This window comes from Chelonoidis abingdonii, chromosome 21 (assembly GCF_003597395.2).
Source record: "Chelonoidis abingdonii isolate Lonesome George chromosome 21, CheloAbing_2.0, whole genome shotgun sequence".
Lineage (NCBI taxonomy): Eukaryota > Metazoa > Chordata > Testudines > Testudinidae > Chelonoidis > Chelonoidis abingdonii.
The window spans coordinates 6,491,337-6,510,982 of record NC_133789.1 but is presented as its reverse complement, the minus strand read 5'-3'; the positions used below and the strand labels follow the sequence as shown (position 1 = coordinate 6,510,982).

The 19,646-nt window shown below is 47.6% G+C and overlaps 1 protein-coding gene across 13 annotated transcripts in view; it reads left to right on the top strand.

The window, feature by feature from the left end:
• Positions 1-19,646, top strand: part of LOC116831452 (beta-1,4 N-acetylgalactosaminyltransferase 2-like) — a 95,716-nt gene that overhangs the window by 217 nt on the left and 75,853 nt on the right. For 6 of the 13 annotated variants that reach the window (XR_012654690.1, XR_004375199.2, XR_004375196.2 and 3 more), the window contains exons 2-3: positions 1,864-1,989; positions 3,803-3,887. Coding sequence is in view for 2 of the 13 variants with exons in the window: in XM_032791460.2 (XP_032647351.1) it covers positions 1,884-1,989; positions 3,803-3,887 (191 nt within the window). In the remaining 11 variants the exon portion in view is untranslated. Of the gene's footprint in view, positions 1-1,863; positions 1,990-3,802; positions 3,888-6,446; positions 7,650-8,292; positions 8,419-10,900; positions 11,077-19,646 lie in introns of those variants that run through there. The other 7 variants (XR_012654691.1, XM_075059725.1, XM_075059729.1 and 4 more) reach the window with 5 other exon arrangements.

Here is a 19,646-nt window from a genome sequence, read left to right as displayed (position 1 = left end):
CAGAACCCCACCCCCCTTGAAACAAATTGTGTTTCTATAAAATTGCATCATTATTTGCACCTGCAATAATTTCTTTAGCCTCAAGATACAGCTAAGATTCATAGGGTATGTCTACACTGCAATAAAAAGCCTCCAGGCCTGAGTCTCAGAGCCCAGGTCTGCTGACTCCAGCTCACAGGGGTGGAGTGGGGCTGAAAAATTCAGTGAAGCCATTCAGACTGGAGCCGGAGGCTCAGGCTCTGAGACCCGCCTCCCCATACCTTGCGGGGTTTCAGAGCCCAGGCTCCAGCCTGGATCTGAACATCTACAATGGAATTTCATAGCCCCGGGGGCCAGCCTCAAGTATGAAGTGTAGATGTACCCCTTGTTTACTTTTAGGTATTTTATTAAATCTATTGTCTGAATAGAAAATATCTTTATGTCTCTATTCACTTCTAAGAGTGATTTTTATATTACAAAGCTTTGCCCTTGCGATCCCTTGTATTGCAAAGAATAGAAGCCCAAGCTGATGAAGTGTTTGCACAGGGCTTTGAAGACAAAATGTGCAAAACAAATACAAAGCATTCTCCATCTTTCCTTATCGCTTGAGTTACTGAGGCCAGGTCCACATTCAAAAGTTGAGTCGATTCAGCTATGTTACTCAGGGGTGTGAAAATCCACACCCCCTGAGCGACATAGGTAAACCAGCCTAACCCTTGGTGTAGTGAGTGCTAGGTCAAGGGAAGAATTCTTCCTTCCCTTATCTCTCCACAGTCCAGCTGCCTAGACGCTGGAACGAGTGCCACAGCCTGCCCAACCCCCAGTTGCTTAGATACATTCCCCTCAGAGTCTACTGGTCTGTGGGAGCTCTGATTTTCCAGTCCCATCCTTCAGTGACAATGTGGCAGCATGAGAACTACCATATCGGGTCAGACCAATGGTCAGTCTAGCCCAGTGTCCTGTCAGGGCCAGGACCAGAGCCTTAGGGTGAGCGTGCAGAACAAGTCAAATGAACCTACCCGTCTTTCCCTCCCACCTTCTGGCAGTCAGAGGTTTAGGGTCTCCCCGAGCATGGAGTTGCATTCATGACCATCTTGGCTAATAGCCATTGATGGACCTATCCTCCATGAACTTTAGTTCTCTCTTTAGCCCAGTTATACTTTGAACCATCACAACATCCCATGGCAATAGGTTAATTGTGCACTATGTGAAAAAAGTATTTCCTCTTGTTTATTATAAACCTGCTGCCTATTAATATCATCAGGTGACCTCTGGTTTTTATATTGTGGGAAAGTGTAACTAACATTTCGCTATTCACTTTTGCCACACTATTCAAGATTTTATAGACCTCTAGCAAATCTCCCATTTCTCTATTTCTTTTCTAAGATGAATAGCCCTAATCTTTTTAGTTTCTCTTCATATGGAAACTGTTCCATCACCTGGATCAACTTTGTTACCCTTCTTTGAATCTTTTCCAGTTCCAGTATATCATTTCTGAGATGGAGTGACCATCTCAGTACTGGACATAGTATTCAAGGCATGGGCACACTATAGTTTTGTTACCCCAAAATCTCTGTTATAGAATAATAAGGAGCTGACATATAAATAACAGGTTCGATTTCTACTAGCATCTAGCAACTGGGAGAGTTAGAAATCTGTGTGCCTTCTGCCCGTGTTGTACTGAAATAAAGGATAAAGCGAATATAACCTTAAACAGACAGAAGATTTATTAAGGGAAAGTTACAACTGGGGGAAGATTCACTAAGAGGATCACTTACAAATACCCAAAAATAGATTCCAGCAAGGGGCATAAAGCCCAGACCCTCAAACCATCCCTTGATTAAGCTATTAAGTGTCTGAAAAACAATTACTGTTTCTCTGCAGATGGAGGTCACCAGCAACTGATGAACCGTCTCAGAGTCTCAGGAACATCAAAGGATCTGGCTCTCTACCACCAAAGCAGGAGGTCAACAGATCTTGACTGCTGGCAAAGTCTCCACGGGATATCCAGTAAGTATCAAAGTACTTGGCAGGTGGTAGTAGCCGAAGTCTTGATCCGATGGTCTTGATCCGATGCCACCCAGCGAAATTGGACGTGGCTGCCTTGATGGTGGACAACACCGTGTCATCGCTGACAGTTCCTTATATACTCTTTCTGGCGTGAATTCCTGAGGTACACACTGGCAGTCACTGCCCCCAACCAGTTCCAGCCAGCTCTCAGTCCCTCAAGTTTGGGCGAGAAACAGAATTTAGGCAGGAAAATGCCATGAAGTAGTTCTTAACATTTGTCTGCTGGTGAGCATTGAACTGAAGTTTTCAGAGAACTATCCAGGGTGACTCCAAGAGCTCTTTCTTGAGTGGTAACAGCTAGTTTAGAATCCATCATTATAAATGTGAGCTTCAAGTTCACAAAGACTGTCTGGGTTCCCTAAACACCTGTTTCACTTAAAGGATATTAGCTCAAAAGCAGGCCAGTGGAATTGCTTCAGTAAAATACACACAACATCTGTGAAAAGAATTAAATCAAACAAGCAACCCTAACCACAGTTTGCAGCCTGAGCACTGCAGCCTTTATGCTTTATGAAAATATGTTTGCAGTGTGAATATAATATAACTGGAATATGCTTTATGCAAAAGGTATCCTGTAAGGTATTACAAAGTTTGTAATCTACTGAGTGTGTTCATCCTATTTGTATGTATGTATCATTCTTGTATCTAAAACTAGAAATATGAAGTTAACTCTGAAGTCCTATTGTAATTATCATAGTGTGGACCATTAATGGTGGTTTAGAATCTTGATGGCTCCCATTGACCAGGACAATTGGTTGTAAATGGCTCTGTTTACTTGTAAGCCTTCCTGTGTTCCTGTGAGTCAGGCTGGGAAGAATGGAGGCTTNATAACTAAACTATTGTTGTATGTAAAGTAAATAAGGTTTTTAAAATGCTTTAGAAGCTTCGTTTAAAAGTAAATTAAATGGCAGAGCTCCCCAGACTGCTGGCCAGGACCAAGGCAGTGTGAGTGCCACTGAAAATCAGCTCACGTGCTGCCTTTGGCACCTGTGCCTACTCCTGTGCTAGACCATGCTGCCTTTCATGTAATGAAGGCCTCAGTATGGTGCAGGTGAGCTTGGCTGGAGGGGGTATACGCTGCTCTGATTAATATGGCAGTGGCAGATAACTGTTATCTGAAAGAATAAAACCAAACCAAACCTCTATAGGCAGGGTTCTTACTGTCTGTGCTGACGACTGTGATTTGATCCAAACCAGAGCAATTATTTCTTTCTGGCACTGGTGTTCTTGGTTGCATTTCTTACCAGGCCTGTATCTATACAGGTCAGTATGTGTTCTCTTTCTACATTTCCAGAATGTAAGAATGCCTGGCAGTTATAAGAGCCAAACTGGCCTATGCTTTTCCCTGAGTTTTGTTCACTCATGCTAAGCTACAGCCTACAATACCCTGCAATAATACAAATCAGCATTTGGCAGGTGCCAAAGGGCCAGTTGGAAATAAAAACAAAAGCAACCCTTACTGTGAGCACAGCCACTGGGCACAGCCACTGGTCTTCCTCAGTACACATCAGAGAGACAAGGTGGGTCGTTAGAGGGGGTTAAAAATAAACAGACCAACTGAAAAGACCTGGTTTGATGCTGTTTTTTAAATTTTGTGCTTTTGAGGGGGGGAATCCAACTCATGATTTTTTATCTCTGGTGGTTGGCAATATTGAAGGGGGTTCCCCTCTGGTGTCAGGGCCTGGGCTGGTGCCTCCCTCCCCTGGCTCTCTGACCCAGGAAGTGGATATGAGGCTGTGACTTCTGTTCCCAGGAACGGAGCTGGCAGTCCCCTTTCCCATCTGCCAGAGGTTGGCTGCCTGGGGAGCCAGAAAATCCACACAGCTCTGCAGCCCAAGGTAAGCCCAGCTGGGGCAAGTAGGGTTCGTGGGGGGTCAGGGCACCCAGCAGCCTCCTAGTCACAAGACTAATGACATTTGTTACAGAGATTGGTTCCTGGGTTAGTGTTTCTGTAGTGTGGTGTATAGTTGCTGGTGAATATTTGCTTCAGGTTGGGGGCTGTCTGTAAGCAAGGATTGGCCTGCCTCCCAAGGCTTCTGAGAGTGGGGGATCATTTTCCAGGATAGATTGTAGACCCTTGATGCAATGGAGAGGTTTTAGCTGTGAGCTATATGTGATGGCCAGTGGTGTTCTGTTACGTTCCTTGTTGGGTCGTCCCGTAGAAAGTGACTTCTGGGAACCAGTTATGACATTGCACTCCATATGCTGTATGAAAATATGTTTGCAGTGTGAATATAATGTAACTAGAATATGCTTTATGCAAAAGGTCTCCTGTAAGGTATTACAGAGCTTATAATCTACTGAGTGGGTTCATCCTATTTGTATGTATGTATCATTCTTGTATCTAAAACTAGAAATATGAACGGTTTCAGAGTTGCAACTGTGTTAGTCTGTATCCGCAAAAAGAACAGGAGTACTTGCAGCACCTTAGAGACTAACAAATTTATTTGAGCTCAGATAAATTTGTTAGTCTCTAAGGTGCCGCAAGTACTCCTGTTCTTTTTTTAGAAATATGAAGTTAACTCTGAGGTCCTATTGTACTTATTCAAAGTGTGGACCATTAATGGTGGTTTCAAATCTTGATGGCTCCCATTGACCAGGACAATTGGTTGTAAATGGCTCTGTTTACTTGTAAGCCTTCCTGTGTTCCTGTGAGTCAGGCTGGGAAGAGTGGAGGCTTGGGGAGGGTCTCACAGGGGCATGTGATCATGTCACCTGGTACTGGAATCCATCTTAAACCTGGTGCTTTTCCATGTAGAAGGAGGGATGGAAATCCAGAGAAACAAATGATTCCCACCTTGTGCCAAAGCTATGAAAGGGGGTGAACAGAACAAAGGGGGTTGCCAGTCATCAGAAATCCTCTACTTACCTCCTGAGCTGGAACTAACAAGACCTGTACCGGGGAAAGGATTGGGCCTAGACTAGGAAGGAGTCTAGTCTGTGAATGAAGGAAGCTTATTGGAACATCTCTGAGGGTGAGATTTACCTGTATTCAGTTTCTTAAATGTATTAGGCTTAGACTTGTATGTTTTGTTTTATTCTGCTTGGTAACTTACTTTATTCTGTTATTACTTGAAACCACATAAATCCCACTTTTTATACCCCAGGAGCGAGGACTGAAGCCTCATCCCGCCTGAGCCCAGTCAAAGCCAAAACCTGAGCCCCACCATCCTGGGCAGGGGGGGGCAAAGCCAAAGCCCAAGGGCTTCAGGTCCGGGAAGGGGGTCCTGTAACCAGAGTCCTGTTCTTGGGCTTTAGCATCAGTCCAGGGTGGTGGGACTCGGACTTTGGCTTCAGCCCTGGGCCCAGCAAGTCTAAGCCAGTCCCGGCAACCCCATTAAAATGGGGTCATGACCCCTTTCAGGGTCCCGACCCACAGTTTGAGAACCGCTGGTTCTAAGAAGACCAACCAGACCAAAGGATGGGTGGGTAAACAAATAGAGGCACAGAGAGGTGAAGGGACTCGCTTAAGGTCACACAGCTGCCCAGTGATGGAGCTGGGAACAGAACCCACCTCTCCTGACTCCCTCTCCAGTATCCTCCCTGATAGACTATGCTGCCTTTCAGCTGGTGAAAGCCTCTCCATGGTGCAGGTGATCTTCACTGGAGGGGGTATACACTGCCCTGAGTCATATGGCAGTGGCAGCTAACTGTTAGCTGAAAGAATAAAACCAAACCAAACTGTTCTAGGCAGGGTTCCTACTGTCTGTGCTGGAAACTACGATTTGATCCAAACCAGAGCAATTATTAGCTAAAACTGGCCCACAGACTTTGCTCCTGCATAGCAGGATGAGCCGGATTATACTGTTCAAAATAATTTAACAAGTTGTTTTACTGGGGAATTGTGTTTATCCAGTGGTTTTTTTCTGGCACTGGTGTTCTGGGTTGCATTTCTTATGAGCCCTGTATCTATACAGTTCAGTATGTGTTCTCTTACTACTTTTCCAAAATAAAATTTATTTTGCTTAGTTTGCAGCTATTTTTTAAAAAAGATCAATATTTATGTCCTTTCTAAGCTGACCAGTAGTTTGTTTGCAGTATATTTCTAGTCGGCGTTTGTTCTCATGGAGAGAATTTTGCATAGGGCGATGGTACAGCTGAGCCATTCACCCCCTAGAGGAAGCTTTTTACCTTTTGAGTAGTTTGTCTGAAAATCTCAGAATTGGGGACATTTCCAGTATCATTGCTGGATTGTCACTGCCTATATTGAAAGGGACAAGGTTGTTACAGCAAAAATAACCAGGAGTCCTTGAGGTACCTTAGAGACTAACAAATTTATTTGGGCATAAGCTGTTACAGTGCGTGGAAGCCTTCCCCACCACAGTACTAGCTGCCTTTCAGAAAAATACCGTTCCTTCCTGCTCCCCCCCGCTCTCAGCATCCTAACCCCGCCCTCCCCTCGTCATGTGGGAACCAGGCAGAGCCCAGCCTGGATGTACCATACAGCCCAGATGGCAGTTTGCTCCCCTCAGAAAGCCCTGATTAAATGCCGCAGGAAGATTCTGCAAGCCACATGCTGCCTTTTCAGGCTTGCAAGCTGTGGAGACACTAGGGGGCTAGCGGGACCTGGGACGCTTCCCGTAGCCTGCAGCGGGAGGGGGATACTTCTGCACTTGCATCTCCTGCGCTTGAACCATGCTGGAATCTCTCACGCTTGGACAGCAGAATGTGGTTGCTGGGGAACTAGGCTGCATTTGTAACCCCCCAAAAGGCAAAGCTGCAGAGAGAAAAAGCAGATGGGACCCTCCCCAGAGTTTGTGAGGACTCGTGCAGTCTCTCCTAGTCCTCTCGCCACCCTTGCTTTGGATACAGTTGAACCTTTAACAAGAGGAGGATTTTGATCTGTGGAAACACTTATTTAAAAAGCACTCGTCCCTTCTGCTGCACCAACATTGGTGTAAGCTGCAGTGTTGCAACCATGGCTATAGAGCACTGAAAGTGTGTCTTGGTTTGGTTTGATGGACAGGAAAACAGCTGAGTTCTGCAAGGATGAAATTCTCTGCTCACAACCCAGCTTTGATCTGCTTGCTCTCAGGACATGCACCGATCAGAGCTATACAGCAGGCTAGCAGCGTTGAGCTGCAGCATGTAGATCCAAAAAGAGGACTTTGCTTTCCGTGCAATACATGTGTTAGGCCATAATATGCTGCAATAACATTCTTGAAAGTTGGGACCATGACTGTGGAAGACAGTTCGCAATATGTAAAGGGAGAGGAAGGTGCAGTCTGAAGCTCAGCGTTATAAACTCTTCTCTTGGGGTTCCATGCTGCAGCACAGCTGAGATACCGGGTAACGGAACATAAGGCACTGGGTCACAGTGGCTCTAAAAGTCCTGTTGGTGGTGCTGCCCCGCTAAGGCAGGCTAATTCCTACCTGTTCTAACACTGTACTGCAGCCCGGAAGTGGCCAGCAGCAGATCTGGCGGGGGGGCACAGGGCTCTGTGTGCTGCCCCCGCCCTGAGCACCAGTTCCAGGCGCCTCTGCCTAGGAGCTGGGCTTGCTGCTGGCCGCTTCTGGGGCACAGCTTGGTCTGTGGTGCCAGGAAGGGAAGAAGCCTGCCTTAGCACCCCTGCTGCACTGCTGACCCGGAGCCGCCCGAGGTAAGCCTGCTTCCCAACCCTATGCCCCAGCCCCTGCCTTGAGCCCCCCCCCCCAAACCCAGAGCTCCTTCCTGCACCCCAACCCCCTCATCTCCAGCTGCGCCCTCCAGCTGACTTCTTCCCACACCCCATGTCCCAGCCCTGAGCTCCCTCCTGCACCCCAAGCCCCTCATCCCTGTTCCCACCCCATAGCCTTCACCCCAAGCCCAGCACCCTGCCCCCCCAAACCCCTGCCCTAAGCCAGAGCCCCCTCTCATGCCCTGAACCCCTCATTGCCAGCCCTCACTCCTGCACCCCAACCCTGTGCCCCAGTTCTGAGCCCCTCCACACCCCCTCATCCCCAACCCCACTGAGTCACCGGCAAAACAAATTTTCTTCAACTGGGTCGCCAGAAAAAAAGTTTGAAAACCACTGGGCTAAGACAGGTTCTCAAAAGTCATTGCACCCCCTTCTGACAACACGACCCCAAGAGCGAGGACCAAAGCCTCAGCTCGCCAGAGCCCTGCTGCATTGCTCGGGGAGGCTAAAGCCTGAGGGTTTCAGCCCCGGCAGGGCCATCCTTAGGCATACGCAGCACCCAAAAACGTGGGGCACCACCTTCGCTAGCTGCTGCGTACACGCCTCTCCTCTCTAGCCCCTCCCCAGTGCTAGGCCCCCAGACTTCCCCCCGACCAGACGCCCTGGCCCCTCCCCTCCTTTCCGCCACTCGCTTCTCAGCAGGGGCGCATGGAAGTTTGTTTACATGTAAGCAAACGGGAAGCTGGGGCAGGTGAGGCTGGGACCAGAGTGGGGATACCCGGAGCCTGGGAAGAGAAGGGGGAGCTGAGCTGGGGGTAGGGCCGGGCATGGGACTTTGGGGAGCAGGGGGGCGAAGGAGGAACTGGTCTGGGGAGCTGGGCCGGGGGGCAGGCAAGGCTAGGAACAGAGCGGGGCGGGGGATCCGAGCTGGGGGAGGGCAGGCAAGGCTAGGAACAGAGCGGGGGGGGATCCATGGAGGCTGGGAAGAGGGGGGATCCGAGCTGGGGTGGGTAGAGTTGGGCATGGGACTTCAGGGAGCAGGGGAGCGGAGGAGGAACTCGCTGGATATTGGGGGGGGGCAGCCGGGCTGCGACGGAGAAACAGCGGGGGTCGGGGTGACTTTGGCTCAGTGAGCGAGCAGGGAAGGAACCGGCTAGGGCCGCATGGGGAGCAGGCTGGTGGCCCTGCGGGGGAGCAGCTGTTCCGAGCAGCCTCACACTGTACCCGCATCCCTCCCCTGGGCAACGCCCTGCAATCTCTCTCCTAGTTTCCTTTTGACGCCACCTCCCTCTTCTCTGAAGTTTAAGCCCACATGCCAAGGATCGTCTTTGGACCGTTATCTTTCCTCTCCTCGCTTTCCCAGCAGAGAGCAGCAGAGGAGGGAGAGGCGGAGTTTCCTCTCTTCCCTTTCTCCTTGTTATTTTAGAGGAGGGAGAGGCGCACACACAGCCAGACTTGGGAGGAGGGAAAGTTCAAGGGAAATAAAGGGTGGCGTTTGCTTTTCCTGCCCATTCACAATATTCCAGTGTCAACAAGAGGAAACTGACACTAAAACAATGGGAAGGGGAGGATGTATCTGGAGCAGAAAAGCAGCAATTAGAACTGCAGAATGCGAGGGAGGGACGTCTTAGCTGGGGAGGAAGTTGGACTGGTATTTGACAAGGCTGGAGTAGCTGAAAACTTTTATTTAGGGGAAAAGGACATGATTTTTTTTCTTGTAGATCCAAGTATCTCCGAGGCTGGCTCTTAAGCTGGTAGTATTTTGAACAAGCAAGAGTTATAAACAGTGCAGAGTTGAGTGGGATTTTAAAGGTCCCTTTAAGAGTGCAGCACTTTCTTCCTCACCCATGGGAAAGACCTTTAAAAATGGCCTTAAATAATCCAAAACAAGAGCCACTGTTCAAATGAGATTTGGCTGTTTATGGCTCCAGCCACACTGTTGAAACTGCATCCTGAATTATTCCCAGGACAATCCCACTGAGCCGTGTGTGGCAACCAGGAGTGTAAATCAGGGCAGAAAAAAAGAATGGTCTGACTATAATTCCTTTTCTTATTAAACTGCATGTCCCAAGCACCTCTTTAGTTGTCAGGATTAGAAGGAAATGCTTTATTTTAGGGAGAAGGAATGGCCACTTGGGAGTTGATGGCCCAGAGCCAGTGCAGGCTAGGGCCTGTATGGGGGCTGGACTCAGCCATTGGTATCAGCTATTCTTTATTTTGTCATTCAAATGAATTTTGGGTCATGGCTGACATCCCAGCCATCATGTAAAACACTTCCCTGTGGCCTTTTGACATGCACACAGAGGTATCTCACTGCCAAGTCCCTATCCTTGGAGGGGAGGGGGAAGGCTGCAGGGTGATCTCCCACCTCCATGCACCCAATGGCCTATGCTTGCCACTGCCATGCTGGAGCCTCCACATTTATTTATTGACAAAATTTGCAGAATTTTAAAATATTGTGTGCAGAATTTTAAAATATTGTGCACAGAATTTAACTTTTTGGTGCTGAATTCCCTCGGAAATATGGGGTGCTGGGCGTTGTGGGGCAGGGGCTGTCAGAGAGGCGCTGAGTGTTACCTCTGTTCCACTAAAAACCAACCCAGGATCACACTGGTTTTATTACAATGCTGCTGTTAGGTCAGATAGAAAAGAGATGGAGCTTATTCATACACGCACACATTCACCACATTCATACCCTCGTGCACCCACGCACTTACACATGGGAAGAATTACTGGAAACAGCATGGAGACTGAGAAGCACAAGCATAGTAGATTCGGTGTGTACGCCTGCGGTCACGAATCCGGGCTGCTGAGCAGGTCAAGAAGCAGGGGCTTGTGTGCATGACTTTTTCCTCTTATTCTGAAACTGAGTTTCCTTTCTGTGTTCGTCACCAAAAAGCTTTTGCACACCAGTTCCTTTCATGCATACTAGGTTCTTCTTGTCTTTACAGCACTCCGTGATTGCCTTCTCAGGGCAGATTATAGACACACCTGACTCCTGGCTCTGGGCTTCTTTCTCCTTGCAGTTTCTCTCTGCCTAGTCCCACATACACTCCCTTATCTCCACTTAGGAAGGAACAATCAGTTTCACATATACAGAATGGGAAGAGGCTGTCTGGGAAGGAGTATGGCAGAAAGGGATCTAGGGGTCATAGTGGACCACAAACTAAATATGAGTCAACAGTGTGATGCTGTTGCAAAAAAAGCAAACGTGATTTTGGGATGCTGAACAGGTGTGTTGTGAGCAAGACACGAGAAGTCTTTCTTCCGCTCTACTCTGCGCTGGTCAGGCCTCAGCTGGAGTATTGTGTCCTGTTCTGGGCACCACGTTTCAAGAAAGATGTGGAGAAATTGGAGAGGGTCCAGAGAAGAGCAACAAGAATGATTAAAGGTCTAGAGAACATGACCTGTGAAGGAAGGCTGAAAGAATTAGGTTTGTTTAATTTGGAAAAGAGAAGACTGAGAGGGGACATGCTAGCAGTTTTCAGGTATCTAAAAGGGTGTCATAAGGAGGTGGGAGAAAACTTGTTAATTTGAGGGCTGGTCTACACTGGGGGGGAAATTGATCTAACATACGCAACTTCAGCTCCGTGAATAGCATAGCTGAAGTCGAAGTATCTTAGATCGAGTTACCTATGTCCTTACGGCGCGGGATTGATGTCTGCGGCTCCCCCTGTCGACTTTGCTACCGCCGTTCACGCTGGTGGAGTTCCGGAGTCGACAGGAGCTTGTTCGGGGATTGATATATCGCGTCTAGATGAGACGCGATATATTGATCCCCAAGAAATCGATCACTACCCGCCTATACGTCTGGTCATTAAAGCTAAGCCTTAATACATTTTAAGAAACTGAATACAGTAAATCTCACCCTCAGACATGTACCAATAAGTTTCTTCATTCCACAGACTAGACATCCTCCTAGTCTGGGCCCAATCCATTTCCCTGGTACAGGTCTTGTAGTTCCAGGCTCAGGTCGTAGTTAGGGGATTCTGATGGAACTGCAACCCCCCTTTGTTCGGTTCAACCCCTTTCATAGCTTTGGCACAAGGTGGGAATCATCTTGTTTACTCTGGATTTCCCATTCCCTCCCTATCTACTGGAAGCACAGGTTTTAAGATGATTCCAGTACCAGGTGACATGTTCACATGCCCCTGTGAGGACCCTCCCCAAGCCTCCACTCTCCCAGCCGGACTCACAGGAAAACAGGAAGGCTTCCAAGTAAAACAAGCCTTTACAACCAATTTCCTGGATCAATTGGGAGCATCAGATTTTGAAAACCACCTATGGTCCACACTTTGAATAATGTACAATAGACCTCAGAGTAACTTCATATTTCTAAAAAAAGAACAGGATTGCGGCACCTTAGAGATAACACAATTTATCTGAGCCCAAATAATTTGTTAGTCTTAAGCGTGCTGCAAGTTCTCCTGTTTTTTGCGGATACAGACTAACACAGTATGCAACGCTGAAACCGTTCACGTATTTAGTTTTAGATACAGAACTGATACATTACATACCAAATAGGATGACCCCTCAGTAGATTATAGCTCTTAATACCTTACAGAGAGCCTTTGCATAAAGCTATTCTGTTACATTAATTCACACTGCAAACATATTTATACAGCAATGGAGCTGCATGTCATAACCCCACTTACTCGTTCCAGAGTTCACTTTCTACCGGACGACCCCAGACAAGGAAGCGTAACAGAACACCTGGGCCATACAATATAGCTTCACAGCTAAACATCTCCATTGGTGATCAAGGGTCTTACATCTACCTGGAAAATGATCCCCCACTCTCAAAGCTTGGGAGGAGGCAATCCTTGCTTACAGACAGCCCCCAACCTGAAGCAAATATGCACAGCAACACTATACACCACACATACAGAAACACTGAACCCAGAACCATCTCTGCTAACAAATTCATAGTTTGTGACTAGGAGGCTGGCTGGGTGCCCTGACCCCCCACGAACCCTACTTGCCCCAGCTGGGCTTACCTTGGGCTCGCGAGCTGTGTGGATTTTCTGGCTCCCCACCGGCCAGCCAACCTCTGGCAGATGGGAAGGGGCTGCCAGCTCCGTCCTCGGGTAACAGAAGTCACAGCCTCATATCCCCTCCGGGGATCAGAGAGCCAGGGGGAGGGAGGCACCAGCCCAGCGCCCTGCACAGAGGGGAACCCCCTTCAACTTATTGCCAACCACCAGAGAGAAAAAATCATTGAGTTGGATCCCCCCCTCAAAAGCACCAAAATTTATAAAACAGCCAAAATCAAAACCAGAGTCTTTTCCAGTTGCGTCTGTTTCTTTTAACGCCCCTCTTAACGGACCCACCTTGATCTCTCTGACTGTTATGAGAAGACAGGCGTGCCCAGTGGCTGTTGCTCACAGTGAAGGGTTGCTTTGTTTTTATTTCCAACTGGCCCTTTCGGCACCTGCCAAATGCTGATTTTATATATTGCAGCGGTATTGTGGTGATAGTTAGATGAGTGAACCAAATCAGGGAAAAGCATAGGCCAGGGTGCCTATAACTGCCAGCATTCTTACATTCTGGAACATGTAGAAAAGGAAACAGCATACCTGTCTGTATAGCATAAAGGGCCTGGTAAGAAATGCAACCAAGATACACCGTGCAAAAGAAAATAATTGCTCTGGTTTGGATTCAATCAAGTCGTCGGCCAAAGTAAGAACCCTGCTATAGAGGTTTGGTTTGGTTTATTCTTTCAATTACAGTTATCTGCCACTGCCGATATTACATCGAGCAGGCGCTATACCCCCTCCAGCCAAGCTCACCGGCACCATACTGAGGCCTTCATTACATGAAAGGCAGCAATGGTCTTAGCACAGAGTGGCACAGGTCGCCAAAGCAGCACGTGAGCTGATTTTCAGTGGCACTTCACACCTTGAGTCCTTGGCCAGCAGTTCTGGGGCTCTGCCATTTTAATTTACTTTTAAACGAAGCTTCTTAGAAGCATTTTACAAACCTTATTTACTTTACATACGAACAATAGTTTAGTCTAATTATAGACTTCTAGAAAGAAGACCTGGTCTACATGTGTTAAAATGTCACTGCATGTGAAAACTTAGATATCAGAATGAATAAATGAAGATCAAACACCCCTTCTGAAAGAGTTGCTGACCCTTGGTCTAGGCAGGGCGGTACTGTGAGAGGGTCCAGGAGAGGTGGGTTCCTGTCCAGCTCCATCACTGGGCCTGCTGTGTGACCTTAAGCCAAGTCCCTTCACCCCTTCGTGCCTCTATTTCTTACCCACCCATCTTTGTCTGATTGGTCTCTTCTTAGACCAGCGGTTGCTAAACTGTGGTCGGGACCCAAGTGTCCCTTTTAATGGGGGTCCGAGACCTGGCTTAGACTTGCCTGGGTTCCCAGGGCAAAGCAAAGTCGAGTCCCAACCACCCTGGCGAATGCCAACGTCCAAGGTTACAGCCCCTGCCCAGGCCTCACGGGCTGTCCTTCGATTATATGGGGACCCTATGCATATTATTAAACTGGATGCCCCTATGCCGACTTCCTCTTAGCAACCAAAACATAAGCTTTACAATACTGGGGAAAACTTGCCACATCTGCACTTTATTAAAAAGCCAGTTTAAGTTGTAGCTTGCCCCCCACCCATCTCCGTTGACTTTCCTCCCCCTGTGTCCCCAAACCAACCCTGCACTGCCAGTGTGCCCCGCGACTACACTTGCCCCCCTTGCCCACTACACCACAGCCCCTTATTGCCAAGCAACGCCCATGCCCAGTGCTCCCTCACCCCAGAGCTCACCACACAGATCCCTGTGCCCAGCTGATTCTCCACCACAGACCTCCCTCTGTTATGTAACCTCTGCTCAAATGTGTTTTTTAAGAGTCTGTTAACTTGTAGCATTAAGTTCGCAACTTTTTCCAGACTGTTGTCACGTTCAGTTGTGCAAGCCTTTTAAGTTATGTAACCTTTGCAGCTTCTGTAAACCTTTTCAAGTTATCACTGTATAGAACTTCCAAACTGCTGTAATATCCCATCACACAATCATGAGAGCTGTGAACAAGCAAGGGGGGAAAAGGTTTTTTTGCTGTGGGAAGATTCACTAGATTCAGAGACCTAGGACTGTGAAGGGACCTCGACGAGGTCATCGACGGTCCAATCCCCTTGCCTCGTGCTGGCAGCGACCAACATACTGTTAGACGCATCCCCTGATCAGCATTTATCTAACCTCTCTAACTTCTCCCACCGAATGGAGATTCCACAGCCTCCCTAGGCAGTTTTCCAATGTGTAACCACCCTGACAGTTTAGGACATATTTCTAGTGTCCAACCTAAACCTCCCTTGCTCCCAGTTTAAGCCCATGTTTTGTTCTTCGTAAGCTGAAGAATAACAAGTTGCCTCCTCCACCTCCTTATGCCACCTTTTAGAATACCTGAAACTGCTAGCAGGTTCCCTCTCTCTTCTCTTTTCCAAATTAAACAAACCTATTCTTTCAGCCTTCCTTCAACAGTCTGTTCTCTAGACCTATAATCTTCTTGTTGCTCTTCTCTCGACCTCTCCAATTTCTCAACTCTTTTCTCCTGGAAACGTGGTGGCCCCCCACAGAAACAGACACAATACTCCAGCTGAGGGCCTGACCAGCGCAGAGCTAGAGCGGAAAAGAAGAGCTTCTCGTGTCTTGCTCACAACACACCGTTCAGCATCCCAATCCACGTTTTGCTTTATTTTGCAACGCTCCACTGTTGACTCATATTTAGTTTTGTCCACTATGACCCCTAGTCCCTTTCTGCAATACTCCTTCCAGACAGCCTCTTCCCATTCTGTATATGTGAAATGATTTGTTCCTTCCAAGTGGAGATAACGGGAGTGTATGTGGACTAGCAGAGAACTGCAAGGAGAAAAGCCATCTTCTCTTCTTTTTCATTAAAGCTAAGCCTTAATACATTTTAAGAAACTGAATACAGTAAATCTCACCCTCAGACATGTACCAATAAGTTTCTTCATTCCACAGACTAGACATCCTCCTAGTCTGGGCCCAATCCATTTCCCTGGTACAGGTCTTGTAGTTCCAGGCTCAGGTCGTAGTTAGGGGATTCTGATGGAACTGCAACCCCCCTTTGTTCGGTTCAACCCCTTTCATAGCTTTGGCACAAGGTGGGAATCATCTTGTTTACTCTGGATTTCCCATTCCCTCCCTATCTACTGGAAGCACAGGTTTTAAGATGATTCCAGTACCAGGTGACATGTTCACATGCCCCTGTGAGGACCCTCCCCAAGCCTCCACTCTCCCAGCCGGACTCACAGGAAAACAGGAAGGCTTCCAAGTAAAACAAGCCTTTACAACCAATTTCCTGGATCAATTGGGAGCATCAGATTTTGAAAACCACCTATGGTCCACACTTTGAATAATGTACAATAGACCTCAGAGTAACTTCATATTTCTAAAAAAAGAACAGGATTGCGGCACCTTAGAGATAACACAATTTATCTGAGCCCAAATAATTTGTTAGTCTTAAGCGTGCTGCAAGTTCTCCTGTTTTTTGCGGATACAGACTAACACAGTATGCAACGCTGAAACCGTTCACGTATTTAGTTTTAGATACAGAACTGATACATTACATACCAAATAGGATGACCCCTCAGTAGATTATAGCTCTTAATACCTTACAGAGAGCCTTTGCATAAAGCTATTCTGTTACATTAATTCACACTGCAAACATATTTATACAGCAATGGAGCTGCATGTCATAACCCCACTTACTCGTTCCAGAGTTCACTTTCTACCGGACGACCCCAGACAAGGAAGCGTAACAGAACACCTGGGCCATACAATATAGCTTCACAGCTAAACATCTCCATTGGTGATCAAGGGTCTTACATCTACCTGGAAAATGATCCCCCACTCTCAAAGCTTGGGAGGAGGCAATCCTTGCTTACAGACAGCCCCCAACCTGAAGCAAATATGCACAGCAACACTATACACCACACATACAGAAACACTGAACCCAGAACCATCTCTGCTAACAAATTCATAGTTTGTGACTAGGAGGCTGGCTGGGTGCCCTGACCCCCCACGAACCCTACTTGCCCCAGCTGGGCTTACCTTGGGCTCGCGAGCTGTGTGGATTTTCTGGCTCCCCACCGGCCAGCCAACCTCTGGCAGATGGGAAGGGGCTGCCAGCTCCGTCCTCGGGTAACAGAAGTCACAGCCTCATATCCCCTCCGGGGATCAGAGAGCCAGGGGGAGGGAGGCACCAGCCCAGCGCCCTGCACAGAGGGGAACCCCCTTCAACTTATTGCCAACCACCAGAGAGAAAAAATCATTGAGTTGGATCCCCCCCTCAAAAGCACCAAAATTTATAAAACAGCCAAAATCAAAACCAGAGTCTTTTCCAGTTGCGTCTGTTTCTTTTAACGCCCCTCTTAACGGACCCACCTTGATCTCTCTGACTGTTATGAGAAGACAGGCGTGCCCAGTGGCTGTTGCTCACAGTGAAGGGTTGCTTTGTTTTTATTTCCAACTGGCCCTTTCGGCACCTGCCAAATGCTGATTTTATATATTGCAGCGGTATTGTGGTGATAGTTAGATGAGTGAACCAAATCAGGGAAAAGCATAGGCCAGGGTGCCTATAACTGCCAGCATTCTTACATTCTGGAACATGTAGAAAAGGAAACAGCATACCTGTCTGTATAGCATAAAGGGCCTGGTAAGAAATGCAACCAAGATACACCGTGCAAAAGAAAATAATTGCTCTGGTTTGGATTCAATCAAGTCGTCGGCCAAAGTAAGAACCCTGCTATAGAGGTTTGGTTTGGTTTATTCTTTCAATTACAGTTATCTGCCACTGCCGATATTACATCGAGCAGGCGCTATACCCCCTCCAGCCAAGCTCACCGGCACCATACTGAGGCCTTCATTACATGAAAGGCAGCAATGGTCTTAGCACAGAGTGGCACAGGTCGCCAAAGCAGCACGTGAGCTGATTTTCAGTGGCACTTCACACCTTGAGTCCTTGGCCAGCAGTTCTGGGGCTCTGCCATTTTAATTTACTTTTAAACGAAGCTTCTTAGAAGCATTTTACAAACCTTATTTACTTTACATACGAACAATAGTTTAGTCTAATTATAGACTTCTAGAAAGAAGACCTGGTCTACATGTGTTAAAATGTCACTGCATGTGAAAACTTAGATATCAGAATGAATAAATGAAGATCAAACACCCCTTCTGAAAGAGTTGCTGACCCTTGGTCTAGGCAGGGCGGTACTGTGAGAGGGCAGGAGAGGTGGGTTCTGTCCAGCTCCGATCACTGGGCAGCTGTGTGCTTACAGCAGTCCCTCTCACACTCCTGTGCCTCTATTTGCTTACCCACCCATCTTTGTCTGTTGGTCTTCTTCAGACCCAGCGGTTGCTAAACTGTGGTCGGGACTGAAGGATCCATTTTAATGGGGTTGCCAGAGACCTGGCTTAGACTGCTGGGTCGCCAGGTCTAAAGCCAAAAGTCGAGTCCCAACCACCCTGGCGAATGCCAACGTCCAAGGTTACAGCCCCTGCCCAGGCCTCACGGGCTGTCCTTCGATTATATGGGGACCCTATGCATATTATTAAACTGGATGCCCCTATGCCGACTTCCTCTTAGCAACCAAAACATAAGCTTTACAATACTGGGGAAAACTTGCCACATCTGCACTTTATTAAAAAGCCAGTTTAAGTTGTAGCTTGCCCCCCACCCATCTCCGTTGACTTTCCTCCCCCTGTGTCCCCAAACCAACCCTGCACTGCCAGTGTGCCCCGCGACTACACTTGCCCCCCTTGCCCACTACACCACAGCCCCTTATTGCCAAGCAACGCCCATGCCCAGTGCTCCCTCACCCCAGAGCTCACCACACAGATCCCTGTGCCCAGCTGATTCTCCACCACAGACCTCCCTCTGTTATGTAACCTCTGCTCAAATGTGTTTTTTAAGAGTCTGTTAACTTGTAGCATTAAGTTCGCAACTTTTTCCAGACTGTTGTCACGTTCAGTTGTGCAAGCCTTTTAAGTTATGTAACCTTTGCAGCTTCTGTAAACCTTTTCAAGTTATCACTGTATAGAACTTCCAAACTGCTGTAATATCCCATCACACAATCATGAGAGCTGTGAACAAGCAAGGGGGGAAAAGGTTTTTTTGCTGTGGGAAGATTCACTAGATTCAGAGACCTAGGACTGTGAAGGGACCTCGACGAGGTCATCGACGGTCCAATCCCCTTGCCTCGTGCTGGCAGCGACCAACATACTGTTAGACGCATCCCCTGATCAGCATTTATCTAACCTCTCTAACTTCTCCCACCGAATGGAGATTCCACAGCCTCCCTAGGCAGTTTTCCAATGTGTAACCACCCTGACAGTTTAGGACATATTTCTAGTGTCCAACCTAAACCTCCCTTGCTCCCAGTTTAAGCCCATGTTTTGTTCTTCGTAAGCTGAAGAATAACAAGTTGCCTCCTCCACCTCCTTATGCCACCTTTTAGAATACCTGAAACTGCTAGCAGGTTCCCTCTCTCTTCTCTTTTCCAAATTAAACAAACCTATTCTTTCAGCCTTCCTTCAACAGTCTGTTCTCTAGACCTATAATCTTCTTGTTGCTCTTCTCTCGACCTCTCCAATTTCTCAACTCTTTTCTCCTGGAAACGTGGTGGCCCCCCACAGAAACAGACACAATACTCCAGCTGAGGGCCTGACCAGCGCAGAGCTAGAGCGGAAAAGAAGAGCTTCTCGTGTCTTGCTCACAACACACCGTTCAGCATCCCAATCCACGTTTTGCTTTATTTTGCAACGCTCCACTGTTGACTCATATTTAGTTTTGTCCACTATGACCCCTAGTCCCTTTCTGCAATACTCCTTCCAGACAGCCTCTTCCCATTCTGTATATGTGAAATGATTTGTTCCTTCCAAGTGGAGATAACGGGAGTGTATGTGGACTAGCAGAGAACTGCAAGGAGAAAAGCCATCTTCTCTTCTTTTT